Source organism: Astatotilapia calliptera, chromosome 3 (genome assembly GCF_964374335.1).
Source record: "Astatotilapia calliptera chromosome 3, fAstCal68.1, whole genome shotgun sequence".
Lineage (NCBI taxonomy): Eukaryota > Metazoa > Chordata > Actinopteri > Cichliformes > Cichlidae > Astatotilapia > Astatotilapia calliptera.
In genome coordinates, this window is record NC_137424.1 from 15,922,379 (window position 1) to 15,936,674 (window position 14,296).

Below are 14,296 nucleotides of genomic sequence, written 5' to 3' on the forward strand. Positions count from 1 at the left end.
GTTTGCTTCAGTTTTTGATGGACTGCAGAATATTTTGAAGGTTATCTGCTATAAAAAGCCAGAACAGGAAAATCTGCTTCATGTGTTTCTGTTTGATCCTCAGTGACTTTGACACAAAGGCCTCTGCTGTGATGATCACACCTCTGATCAAGTCTCACAGTGTCAGCTTTGTTTTTATACATATGGATATGTGCTGATAAATGATCAGAATTATAATATTTCCCACTGTCTGCTGTGTGCCGTGACCTTTGACCTGCTAAAGACAGTCAGCTGTGGATTATTCATTGTTGTGTCTGATACTTAGAACTGTGAGGAAGAACACTACACAGTTAATCAGGGTCCCCTCTCTCTGAATCAGGAAAGGTGGGCAGGCCGCGTGTGGGCCGCGGGCCATACGTTGAGTCTCACTGTTTGAAATGTGAACATTGTTCTGCTGCAGTCAATGGACTAAACCAGAGAAGAAGAAAACAGACTTTACCATGAAGATCCTCAGTGTGGATCAGTATAATATCAGCCTGATGTCTGCAGTTTAGTGTCAGCACAACTTTCACATCATATTCATCTCAGCACAACTAAAACATGCTGACTGACCTCAGAGTTTCAAGTCCACATCCTGGACTCTCCAGGAAACCACACAGATGCTTCACTCCTGAATCCTGCAGCTTGTTGTTGGAGCTCAGGTCCAGCTCTCTCAGATGGGAGGGGTTGGACTTCAGTGCTGCTGCCAGATAATCACAGCTGATCTCTGACAAACCACAGCCCCTCAATCTGTATAAAGAATGAAAGATGTAAGTTTATTAGACAAAGTGTTTGAAATCATTCAGTGTTTCATCATCTGTTCAGAGCTGAAGAAGGTTCAGAATGTAGAAGTTTAGAAAATGGAAACTCCAAACAGCTGAAGCCAACAGGAAGCAGCTTCAAACAAACACAACAAGAGAAAAAACTCTGAATGTTTCACATTAAAGTCGTACATTTATCATAAAAACAGGACAAAGACTTGAAAAAGTCGTGTTTTTCCTTCCAGGAACCACAAGGCTTCACTTTTAAAGGTGAAGTGTGAAAGAAATGGACATATTTGAAGTCCAACACCTTTTTCCAGTCACATTATTAAAGCAGACAAACTACAAGCTCATTTTCATTCCAACAAGTCATCTTCTGACCTGGACTAACAACACTGGTCTCTATGTGCAGCTGGCTGTGAGACCAGTGCTCAGGGAGCGTCTACAAAGTGCAACACTGAAAGAACATCGCACACTAATTTGCTTCCATCATCCAACCTGAAGAGGAAACAGAGACGCCTCCCCTTCAAAGTAAAAGCTGCTCCTTTTGGACACAGTATCAGAGAAAGTCTACAGTATAACATAGAAAAGACAGAACAAAGTTTTGGTTGTTTTTAAATTGTGCAGAAATGAAACTACACTAAGCTCAATTATGTGACAGACATTTCATCCCATGTCAGTTTGGCCTCATCCTGGGCCGGATTATCCAGCACACACTCTGACCACAGGTCCAGGGGCCACGCACAGCTGGGCTCCATCCAAGAGACAGGAAACAAACCAACACAATAATAAAAAGCACCATGTGATCTTCTTACATCTTCAAGACAAACATAGTAAAAACATGAGCATATTTGTTTCCTGATAAAATGATGTGACAGGTAGAACAGAGTAAAGTGGTGGTGTTACAGCCTTTCTCCCCTCTGCTGCCGAGGCTGTTAGTCTCTCCCAAACTCAGCTACAGGACTTCCAAATGAATGAAAGCAGCAGAAGTGGCTTTACAAATGAAAGAGGAAGAGGAGAAGAAGAGGAGAGGGAGGCCACCCTGACCATCACTCCAGCTGAAAACATCACACTTCCATTAAAGTTGGTGAGGAAATGTTGAGCAGGATGAGCTGCTGGCTAATCTGGAGGCTGTAGCAGCAGCTCACAGTCACAGTGGGTTTCCACTCATGAAAAAGCTCTGGCTGCTTCATTTCTCATCTCATATCAGAGACTTTAAAGCTTCACTGAAGCTGTACTGTGATGCTTCCATATTCCAGTGAGGCCTCCATAATGATTTCAGCTGTTCTGTACACACACTGTGTGCCCTGTATGGCTCAAAGTCTCTGCAGCCTGTTTTTATCTGCTATCATCAGATCTTCATCATCCTCATTCACATCCCTCACACACTCTACAGCCTCATCAGCACTGACTTCATCTTCACTGACTGATGGAGCACAACATGAACCTGTGGAGGCTGAAACACTGTCCTGTCAAACATCTCCCCGTCACCACTCCACTTCTGTCAGCCTTTAAATGAACCCTGCTCAAGTCTGTCACTTCTGTTTGGAGCCAAAAGAGGTTAAAGATTACGCCACTACATTCTTGTCTAGAAAATATTAAAGTGTATTTGGTGACACACAAAAAAGGGTAAAAGTATAGTTTGGGTCCACACATGTCCAAACCCTGGTGTGTAGGCCTACTTAGTATTGAGAAAAGCCCACTAAAAGAACGCCCACAGACCAAAGCAATGGTTTTGACTTGATCAGCATTAACCCCGCCCCCTGACTTTGATGGGTGAAGCTGACAAATAAAATGTATTTATGAACAGCGATGCAGGGCCAGGAGTAGCAACGTGAATTAAATAAATACATCATTAAATAATTCATTAAATGTGTCAGTAAAATAATTAAAATAGAAAACAAACCAACAAAATATGTAATTAACTAATTTGAATTGTACATAAACAAATATTGAAATATTTTAAATGAAATTAACCGATAATTAATTATCAATATATGTTTTTAATTAATTACTAAAATAAATGATTCATTAGTGATATATTTATTTAATAAACCATAAAATTATTGCTAGTTTACTCAAAAATAAATTTAAGACATCAATATTAAAGGTTAAATTATGATAATGAATACATGCAACTATAACTGATGACGTAAGAATTTGGATTTTTTTAAGCTAAAGCGAAGGTGCTGACTCACTTGGCATGTTACTCTCAAATCCTCCCTAATAACAATAACATAATTACACTTTAGCCACAAGAGGGCAGCAGCATTAATACAAGTCACGTGTATATAAAGGTACAGTGATTATATTACAGTGATTTTGACAAAAACAAAACAGAAGTTCATGGCAGTGTGTTTTTCCATAACATACCAACCAAATTAAATAATAAAAACTTTATAACTTACAGAGCTTTTTTAGAGGCTTTGACCACTGGCAGCAGCCTCAGAAGAGCCTCCTCTGAAGCAAAGTATTTCTGCAGGTCAAACACATCCAGATCTTTTTCTGATGACAGTAAGATGAAGACCAGAGCTGACCACTGAGCAGGAGACAGTTTATCTGTGGAGAGACGTCCTGAACTCAGGGACTGTTGGATCTCCTCCACTAGAGAACGATCATTCAGTTCATTCAGACAGTGAAACAGATTGATGCTTTTCTCTGCAGACAGATTCTCACTGAGCTTCTCCTTGATGTACTGAACTGCTTCTTGATTGGTCTGTGAGCTACTTCCTGTTTGTGTCATCAGGCCTTGCAAACGAGTTTGATTAGTCTTCAGACCCAAGAGAAAACGAAGGAACAAGTCCAGGTGTCCATTGGGGCTCTGTAAGGCCTTGTCCACAGCACACTGGTAGAAGTATTTCTTTGAAGATTTTCTTGTTTGAAACACCTTCCAAGTTGTTTCTTGCTCTTCCAGCAGATTGAGTCCAGAGTTGATGAAGGTCAGGTGGACATGAAGAGCAGCCAGAAACTCCTGAACACTGAGATGAACAAAGCAGAACACCTTGTTCTGGTACAGTTGTTTCTCCTCTTTAAAGATCTGTGTGAACACTCCTGAGTACACTGAGGCTGCTCTGATATCGATGCCACACTCTGTCAGGTCTGGTTCATAGAAGATCAGGTTTCCTTTCTGCAGCTGATCAAAAGCCAGTTTTCCCAGTGACTCAATCATCTTCCTGCCCTCTGGACTCCAGTGTGGATCTGTCTCAGCTCCTCCATCATATTTGATACTCTTGACTTTGGCCTGAACCACCAGGAAGTGGATGTACATCTCAGTCAGGGTGTTGGGCAGCTCTCCTCCCTCTCTGGTTTCCAGCACATCCTCCAGAACTGTAGCAGTGATCCAGCAGAAGACTGGGATGTGACACATGATGTGGAGGCTTCGAGCTTTCTTGATGTGGGAGATGATCCTGCTGGCCTGCTCCTCATCTCTGAATCTCTTCCTGAAGTACTCCTCCTTCTGTGGGTCAGTGAACCCTCTGACCTCTGTCACCATGTCGACACACTGAGGAGGGATCTGATTGGCTGCTGCAGGTCGTGTTGTTATCCAAAGGCGAGCAGAAGGGAGCAGGTTCCCTCTGATGAGGTTTGTCAGCAGCTCATCCAATGAGGTGGACTTTCTTGTTTCAGTCAGGATTTTAGTTTTGTTGAAGTCCAAATTAAGTCGACACTCATCCAGACCATCAAGTATGAACACAACCTGGAAGTCTTCAAGCCTGCACATTCCTGATTCGTTAGTTTGATTAAAGAAGTGATGAACAAGTTCCACCAAGCTGAACTTTTCCTCTTTCAACACATTCAGCTCTCTGAAAGTGAATGGAAATATGAACTGGATGTCCTGGTTGGCTTTGTCTTCAGCCCAGTCCAGGCTGTATTTCTGTGTTAAGACTGTTTTCCCAATGCCAGCCACTCCCTTTGTCAGCACTGTTCTGATTGGTTCGTCTCTTCCAGGTGAGGCTTTAAAGATGTCTTCTTGTCTGATTGTTGTTTCTGGTCTGTCTGGTTTCCTGGATGCTGTTTCAATCTGTCTGACCTCATGTTCATCATTGACCTCTGCAGTCCCTCCCTCTGTGATGTAGAGCTCTGTGTAGATCTGATTCAGGAGGGTTGGGCTTCCTGCTTTAGCGATGCCCTCAAACACACACTGGAACTTCTTCTTCAGTTGGGCTTTAAGTTCACGTTTACAGAGTGGAGCAAATATTTCTGAAGGTAAGAAATTCAGAAACAAATATTATATAATAAATATCATAGCCTTTCAGTACCCTGAAAGGATGAATGTCTATTGGTCCATTTCTTGAGCTATTAGGAAAGATCAATATTCAGTCTTTAGAGAAATTCTCTTACTGCTCTGCAGATGGTCAGCCATCTCATGCTGCTTAAGTCTCCTCAAGAAGTGGAGTGTGATCTTCAGAAATGCTTCTCTGCAGCTCTTTCTTTCATCTTCATCCTCACCTTCAAACATCTCCTCATCCTCCATCTGGCTCTTTAAAGTTTCTGGGTGATCTGGACTCAGAAGCTTCTGGATCTTCTTCAGCTCGTTCTTCACAAACATGGTGATGTTGTCCTCCAGCCGCTGGAAAAGAAGACTATATGAATTACCCAGTGGTAAATGGACTGGTTCTTATATAGCTCTCTTTGATACTCTGTGCAAACAAAGCATTTATACAACATGCCTCATTCAACCAAGCACATTGTTCTATGCTTAAATACTTTCTTTCACACTCTGATGGATGCATCAGAGGGCAGCTTGGGTTTAGTACGTTACCCAGTATATTTGCCAGCCAGGGTTTGATTCACAAACCTTCTGACTAGTAGCTGACCTGCTCCCCTCCTGAGCTACAGTCACCCCAATCTGACTGAAATCATGGAGCCCAAACTCTGATGTATGTTGGACACACTGACAATCCTCTGGTCCACAAAGTGCAGCATAGAGATGACTGAAAAGAACAAATGTAAACGTAGTACTACAAACCATAACCACAGAGTCCAGGTGTGTTTGATGTTGCTGTGCAGACTGACCAGTGGAAACCTCTGCTCTCTGCTGGTCCACTCTGTGGAGGAGTAATGAATAATTAGCTCATGTTATGTCTGCCCACACACAGACACTGTCACGGCCCGCTGTAGCAGACCGTGTGGAGAGTGTGTGGAGGACTCAGGTGCAGACACAAGTGAGGATACGGGAGTGAACTTAAACAAAAGCGAGCCTTTTATTGTGGCTGATGAACACAAAAGAAACAAACAAGAATGAGGGCAGCACAAGAGAAGTAACTAAACAGAAACCTAAACTGGGAACAAACTATGGTAAGGCTATCCGGTTGTTCAGTCTGACGTCACTAGCCGTGTCTGGGCCTAAACTCCGCTGCAGGTCCATATATCAAACGATCACTATGGCATTACTGAGAGTTGAAAAACTGTCTAAAGTCTTTCATCTTTAATAAAATGATCAGCGTTCTGCTCTACCAGGTGTAACAATTGAGTTCAAAATCCAGGCATCCATGAAATCGGAATTTATGACATTTAACGGAGTTAGAAGTTAGCAGGAAGTTAGCTTGCTAGCTTCTATCTAAATACAATATAGCATGTCCTGACTGCGGGGTTTTGGAAACAAATTAAAACGTACAGCTCTGTTATCACTTCCAACATAAATGAAGACAGAAAACTAAACAGCAGTGACGTTTGTAGGGTTACTGAAGTTGGGCTAGCTGGTATATAATGATGTGCTACGTGATCGCTAGCGACACAGCTATGTTAGCATAATATAAACAAGCTAACTTTTTTTCCACTCGATAAAAGTTACCGTGAGTGTTCTCGGTGGTCAGGAACAAATGTAATCGCATGGCAGGATGCTGTAAAAGGACCAGACTTCAGCCAGGAGAGCAACTGAGATAATCCATCCACAATACGAGGTTAGTCATTCATATACTGCTGCATGGGCTGGGCTGTAGCTACATCCTAAGGTTTTAAAAACTGAGCTTAAATAAATGATTAGCGGTAATAAAAGCCGAGGGAGGTCAACAGTGATCACTGACTGTTTTAGGAGCTTTTTGAGATCAAATAGAAGAAAATACAAAACATTAAACATGTTAACAACACAAAAGCCATATTAAACGCAGACTACTTTAGACCCGGAAGTAGGATTCGTCGCGTCATCACTGAACAACCGGATGGCTTGGAACAGGCTTGGGCATGGAAACACGGAGGGTGGGAACACAGACGACGCAACACAGACTACCGTAATTGTCGGGCTATAAGCCGCTACTTTTTGCACAAGCTTTGAACCCTGCGGCTTTTAGTCAGGTGAGGCTTTTCTATGGATTGTCCATGAGCGGATTTGTTTTGTTTGTTCCACTGTTGTACGGCACTACGTTGCCTGGCAGAAAGATCGGGGTTCAAGAGTGGTATGTTGGTCACATGTCCATCCGCCAGGCGACGTAGTGCCGTACGAAGTAGCGGGAAAAACAAACTTCAAAGTAGCGCTACGCGTTCAGCTGGAGGCCTGGATGATGAGCGATGATAAACTTGCAAAAAGCTAATTATGCCCAACTCCACCATTGGAATCTGACAGCGTGGAAAAGTGTGAAAACATCCACGATCACTAACGGATTTCGAAGGGCTGGACTGCTGCATGATGGAGGACACCGCCACGGCCCTTCTGAGGGTGTTCGACTCTGACACTGACAACGAGGATTTGTTTGGTTTTGAAAGTGACAACGAAGGGAAGGAAGGAGAGAAGCTGAGAGTGTATGGAGTAGATGACGAAGCCACCCTGAGCCTGTTCTTTTCCGACACTGGAGGAGAGGACTTTGGTGGTTTTAGTGCGCAGGAAGATGGTGGTGAATGACTGACTTTTCTTCTTGTTAAAGCCGTGTCACTGCACCTGAGCCTAAAAGGTAGTCTGAATCTATTTTTCTGGTGTGCTGTAGGTTATTGTTATGTACTACATTTGTTACTCATTTATGAAGCACAGTACATGTTTTGTACTTGTAATTACCGCTACTTGTACATATACCTAAAAAGTTATGCAAATTTGTACCCATAACTTGTTTTTCAAAATATTAATTAAAGGCGTGTGTCTCCAAACAGCCATCTCTTTCCTGACAATTCCCTTTGTGCATATTCTCTTACATATGATAAGTCAACATTGAAACACCTGCGGCTAATATTCAGGTGCGCTTTGTAGTCCGGGAAATATGGTACATTAAACACAGAGACTAAATACACATGAGGGATGATCAGGGGAAGTGGCCACACATGGGAGCACAGCTGACACACATGAACCTAACGACAGGACAGGAGAGGTGACACTAAATACACTGACATTGAATACAGACTTTCAAAGTAAAACAGGAAACATGGAGATTAGACATGACATGAACTAAACATAACCACGCAGACATGACGCATGAACCAGGGAGACTTAGTACAGGGGGAGACAACAAGACTAAACAGCAATGTAGAAATTAACTAGGTGAACTAAGCTAAGGCACAAATAAATACAAAAGATACATAAACTCAAACACTGGGTCGCTCGACCCAGGACCATGACAGACACAAGCTAAAGGTCCATGAAGTGATGTTTGGATGGGTTCAGTCAATCAGATGACTGTCATGGTGAAGCTTTGCTAGTCCTGCTGATCCCACTGAGAATTAACAACTCAGTTTCCAGATGTCTGTAGTTTTCTGCTCAGTTTCTTTAGTCCCAACAGCTCTTACCATCTCCTGCATAAAGCTTTCCCTCCATGCTCAGATGCCCTGGAACAAGGTGCTCTCTTTATATGCTCACAACCACTAGCACTTTATATAGCCTCTGTAGAAATTATCCACACCCTCACTTATCTTAACTGCACTACTGTATAGCTCTGTGTAAATAATCATTCTGTACATACGATAATTTTTAACCCTACAACTGTTTACAACTTGCATAGTTCCCATTTCTGTATAGCTGTATATCTCAGATTCCTGTAAAGTTATTTCATATTCTGTATAGTTTTTCATACTTATATCCTGTTCATATCCTGTTCATAGCTTGTACTCACTACAGCCTGTACATAACTATAGTTATAGAATATTCACAACATACTTCATAACATGTACATTATAACATAATAGACCCATTTCTGTAATATACTTACATAGCTACATTATTGCTAATATATACTGTAATATATCTATATCACTAAAGCACTTCTGGATGGATGCAAACTGCATTTCGTTGCCCTGTACCTGTGCATGTGCAATGACAATAAAGTTGAATTCTAATTCTATTCTTATATCAGTGACTGGTTTAAAGTGCCAACTTGCAGTGCTCGCCAAACTTTGTGTCAGCAAAAGTAGTTCTAATGTTTATTACATTTATTACATTTTTTACATTTTTACACACACAAATCAATGAACGCAAAAACATAAACTTTTCAGATATTTTGTTTTACAATGTTACAAAACTCAGTTCACAACTACACAGTCTGATTTACAAGTACAAAATATTTATGACCACAGTTTGAGCCGATGTATGTCCCGAGTCTGTGGACTCAGTAGTTTTGTTTTGATTGTTATTGTCTTTTGTTACAATTTCATTCTGATTAAGATTTTCTAGTTCTGAGGTTTTGGTTTCTGTGTTCCCTCTGTACTGTGTTAGTATTGTGTCTCTGTGTTCACTTCCTGTTTTATTTTGACAGTGCCATGTCCTACATTAGTGTGTCTACTTTTGCTTCCCCTTGTCTGGTTATGTCCAATGAATCCTGCTGTGTCTCCCTTTTCTCATTCCCTGATGGCTCTTTTGTGTATATGAGCCCTTTGTTTTCTCCTGCTTGTTGCTGGTTCGTCTGTGTTGTCTCCCCGTGTCTCCGTTTAAGGTTTCAGGTTAGTTTTTTTGTTTTTTCAGTAGAGGTTATCTTAGCTTCTGCACAGGCCATCTCCACTGCACTTCACTGTTTCAATAAAGCTCACTCACTTCACAGCAGTGTCGGCATCTTGGGTCCTTTATTAAATTCAACATGGCTCGCCCCGCTAGCCGTGACATAAGATGTGAAAACAATATCCAAAAAACATGAGGGACAAACAGGGAATAGTTTTAAGGTGCAGGGCCAACAAACTGAGTCTAGCCATGAACTCAGAGTTGATTGAATTAGCATTTTGAATTGGCTGATCTGAGTTACTTCAATCAAGTCTATGTTCACTTTGAGTTAAGATTATACGTGATTAATGTAAAAGAAAAAAGCCATCATCAGCAACTGATTCTGATTTAGCAGGTTTTCAAATCTAAACGGTACCCATCCCTAGCTGGCTGTAGTTAAACCTTTACTTAAAAAGCATCCCTAGACCCAGCTGTCTTAGCTAATTATAGGCCGATCTCCAACCTGACAATCCTTGAAAGAGTAGTTGGGGGGAGACAATCAGAGGGGCAGTGTGATGATCTTAGGTTACAAACTACTGCAGTCAAGTCATTAAGGGAGACGGGAGCAAACTGCTCTAAGACAGCTGAGCACACAGGAGAAAGACTCGGATCTGAGGCAGCAGTCGGCGAGACAAGAGCCCTAATAGATAGAAGCTTGTTGTTAAAAATGCTAAAAAAATCATCACAAATACTTGTATACGAGCATTAAGCGCTCGCTTTTTAAGCGCTGAGGCACACGGCTTATCTACCGAGCGGCGCATAGTTAGAGTGAACAACCAGTGTTGGTCAAGTTACTTGAAAAAAGTAATCAGTAACTAATTACTGATTACTCCCCCAAAAAGTAATCCCGTTACTTTACTGATTACTCATTTTCAAAAGTAATTAATTACTTAGTTACTTAGTTACATTTTAAAAACACGATTTACAACCTGAATAGGTGATAAAGCGATAGATCTTTCAGCCCAATTCTACTTTTTCTGCATAATCCATCATACAAAATGTAATCAAATAGAAAAGTCTATTTTTTTAACTTGTTTTATTAGTTTTAATCTTTTAACTTTATGCATCAAGCAAAAATTTAATTATATGCAACATTCTCTGACTTGAATAAATTAGTTTAACATTTAAACCTATTTTCTACACATTCCAGCACATAAAAGAAAATATTTGTTGTGTTTACACTCAGTCTTTCAAATAGATGCAAGTAAAACACAGCAGAACATAAATAAAGTCAAAGACTCAGCGGTCCCTTTGCTCTATTTTCACCTGTAAAGCAGGAGTGGGGTAGGCGGAGGTTTACCCTGGTGCAGGTGTGCCGCGGTCAATGGAAGAATCCGCGAGTTTCTCTGTGACTTTCCCATTACGTCATAGCGCACTCAGTGCTTGCTTGGAAGTTTAGGGGTTTTTTTCGCTGTAAAAAGAAGTTTTCTTCCCACGCACAACGGACACTAATGTTTTTGTCACTTTTTATGGAATCAAACTCAAAGTAAGGTCAGTACTTCCACGCTTTAAATGCTGCACGCTCATACTCTCTCCTGCACTCGATATATTATCCATTGTTGATCTGCACACAGCTGTTGTCACTAACGTCGCACTCGCTTACGTCACTGTCGTGAGACATTCTCGCAAAAAATCACGGTTTTAGTAACGCAGTAACGCAGCGTTCCTATGGGAAAGTAACGGTAATCTAATTACCGTTTTTGCAATAGTAATCCCTTACTTTACTCGTTACTTGAAAAAAGTAATCAGATTACAGTAACGCGTAACGCGTTACTGCCCATCTCTGTGAACAACACAGGAAGATGATCGGAGATGCACAACTCAGATATTTCAGTGACGCACACATCCAGCCCGTGGGAAAGCTCCAAGTCTAGTGTGTGACCTTTTTCATGAGTGGGACCAGTAACCCACTGGGTCAAGTTAAAAGAGTCAATAATATTTAAAAAGTCCTTGACCAGAAGTTTAGAGTCACAGCAGACATGGATGTTAAAATCACCAAGGCAGCATCATCAGAAGACATAGCACACCCAGCTCTATCTGTCCATGAAGCCAGATAACACACACCAATGAGTTAAACTGCAGGAATGTCTTAAAGACATAAAGACCTGGATGGCCGCTAACTTTCTGCTTCTTAATTCAGATCAAACTGAGGTTATTGTACTCGGCCCTGAAAAGCTTAGAAATATGGTATCTAACCAGATTCTTACTCTGGATGGCATTACCTTGGCCTCCAGTAACGCTGTGAGGAACCTTGGAGTCATTTTTGACCAGGACATGTCCTTCAACGCACATATTAAACAAATATGTAAGACTGCGTTCTTCCATTTGTGCAACATCTCTAAAGTTAGAAATATCCTGTCTCAGAGTGATGCTGAAAAACTAGTTCATGCATTTATTACTTCCAGGCTGGACGACTGTAATTCATTATTATCAGGAAGTCCTAAAAACTCACTGAAAAGCCTTCAGCTAATCCAAAATGCTGCAGCAAGAGTCCTGACAGGGACTAGAAAGAGAGAGCAGATTTCTCCTTTATTCCCTTCATTGGCTTCCTGTTAAATCCAGAATTCAAAATCCTGCTCCTCACATACAAGGTCTTAAATAATCAGGCCCCATCTTATCTTAATGACCTTGTAGTACCATATCACCCTATTAGAGCACTTCGCTCTCGCTCTGCAGGCCTACTTGTTGTTCCTAGAGTATTTAAAAGTAGAATGGGAGGCAGAGCCTTCAGTTTTCAGGCCCCTCTTCTGTGGAACCAGCTTCCAGTTTGGATTCAGGAGACAGACACTATCTCTACTTTCAAGATTAGGCTTCAAACTTTCTTCTTACTTAACGATTAAGTCCCTGTATTCCACCGTTATATGGAAATCAGCCATTATAACTTGTGTCAAATCTACTTGTACCTCACAGTTTTCTAAGCACACAGAGAGCAGTAAACCTCAGAGCAGCCGCACATCAGACTGTGTGCAAAAAATCTAGAAGAGAAAATATTTCGACCCATTTCTAAATGATTCTTGTGACCATGCTGCACCACAACACCTGATCTCTGGTTTCCTCACCTCTTCAATCCCACTTTAATACTTGACTAAACTCATTTTCCTGTTTAGGTGTTGAGGCAAAGCCGTCCATCTACAATGCAGGCAACAGCAAACGGAGCTATTTTTGATTCCCTTTGGGTTTTTTCTACTTTTGTGCTACAAAATGTTCAAGCTGATTAAATTCATTAGAATAAAAGTTCAGATAATTTTCTCATATTAATGTTGGAGGTAGAAATTCAGGTAACTTTGCACAAAAACTGGCAGAAATTTCCTTCAAAGATGGCGTTTTTACTTTAATACTGTGAGTACATTTCAGAGCCTGGACTCTTTTACCTTTACTTGAGTAAAGAAGCTGAATCAGTATTTCAGCTTTAAGAGGGTATTTTAACACAAACATCAGTCCTTCTACTTCAGTATGTTTGCCTCTTTGTTTACGCCTAAATTAACTTTACTGTTAACGAGTTTTCATGTTTCTGTAATCCACCAGTGTGCTCATGCTTTAAGTGAAAACATATTTTTAATGATCAAATATAATTATGTTTGTTATTTGTGGATTTTAAATGTCCTTGACAGAGACAGATGATGATCATTATCCTGCACTGTGCTCTCAGGTTTGGTCGAGCTAGCACAAAGAATGGCTATGTTGAACTTCCTCCTGGGATCTACACTAAGAAGTGAGTCCAACATTAGCAGGGTCTCTTTCCTTTATCTGGATTCACTTTAGCATTCACAGTCACGTGAAGCTTGTTATTAACTCGATAAGTCAACCCAGGGTTTCAGCTGAGCGCTCACATGAAACACATGGTGTTGGCAGCATCTGATCAATCATATTCATGGAGACGTGTATCAGCAACAGAGCAGCTGAGTTTGCAGAAGGAAGTCAAACTAAACCACAGGAACAATATGAGGAGATTACACACATAATAAAATACTAGCAGTAACACAGCTGCTGCAGACAAATCAGTCGTGTGATCGTGTGTGAGAGGAGAAGGACTGTAAAGGAGTTTGGTGTTAAAAGCTCTGTATGAATGTGGGAGACTTTGAAGGGCTTTAAAAAGGCCAATATAAAATAAAAGGCAGCAAAATTGCTGAGTGTGAAAGTCACCAGACTTATCAGAGCTCTGTGATTAAGACCTGTAAGAACACCTATTTGTACTTGTTGGCATTATATCAAACACACACGTATATTAAGCCTTTGTTTGAACTCTGGTTGAATTTGTTACTTTCAGACTGTGAAACATCACAGAGGCTGCAGCTGCAGATCTTTTATTCACCTGGAAATTTACTTTAAATGTTAGATGGAAAATGTATTGCTCAGTTTCACGAAAGTAAGAACAATAATCCATAAACCTTCATAAAGACAAACATCTCCCAGAACATTGAGCTGCTGAAGTGTCACTGAAGGGAAAAACTATTTGTCCTCCTCCATCCAGCAACACCTGAAAGACCTGAGTGGAAGCTCCTCCCTACACTGTGTTTGAAGCAAAGCACAAAGGAGACACCTGCTGGAGCAGCTGGAGTCCTACAGACACTCAGCCTCTTCACTACACAAACACCTCCTACAACATCCACTCTTTCCACTCTGACTG

At 41.1% G+C, this 14,296-nt stretch overlaps 1 protein-coding gene across 1 annotated transcript in view; it reads right to left on the reverse strand.

Moving 5' to 3' along the window:
• LOC145425230 (protein NLRC3-like) overlaps positions 1–4,565 on the reverse strand; it is a 611,895-nt gene extending 607,330 nt beyond the window's left edge. The window contains exon 1 of the mRNA XM_080298205.1: positions 3,188–4,565. Within this exon, the coding sequence (XP_080154331.1) occupies positions 3,188–4,500 (1,313 nt within the window). The 5' untranslated portion in view covers positions 4,501–4,565. The remainder of the gene's footprint in view (positions 1–3,187) is intronic.
• Positions 4,566–14,296: the final 9,731 nt, after the last annotated feature.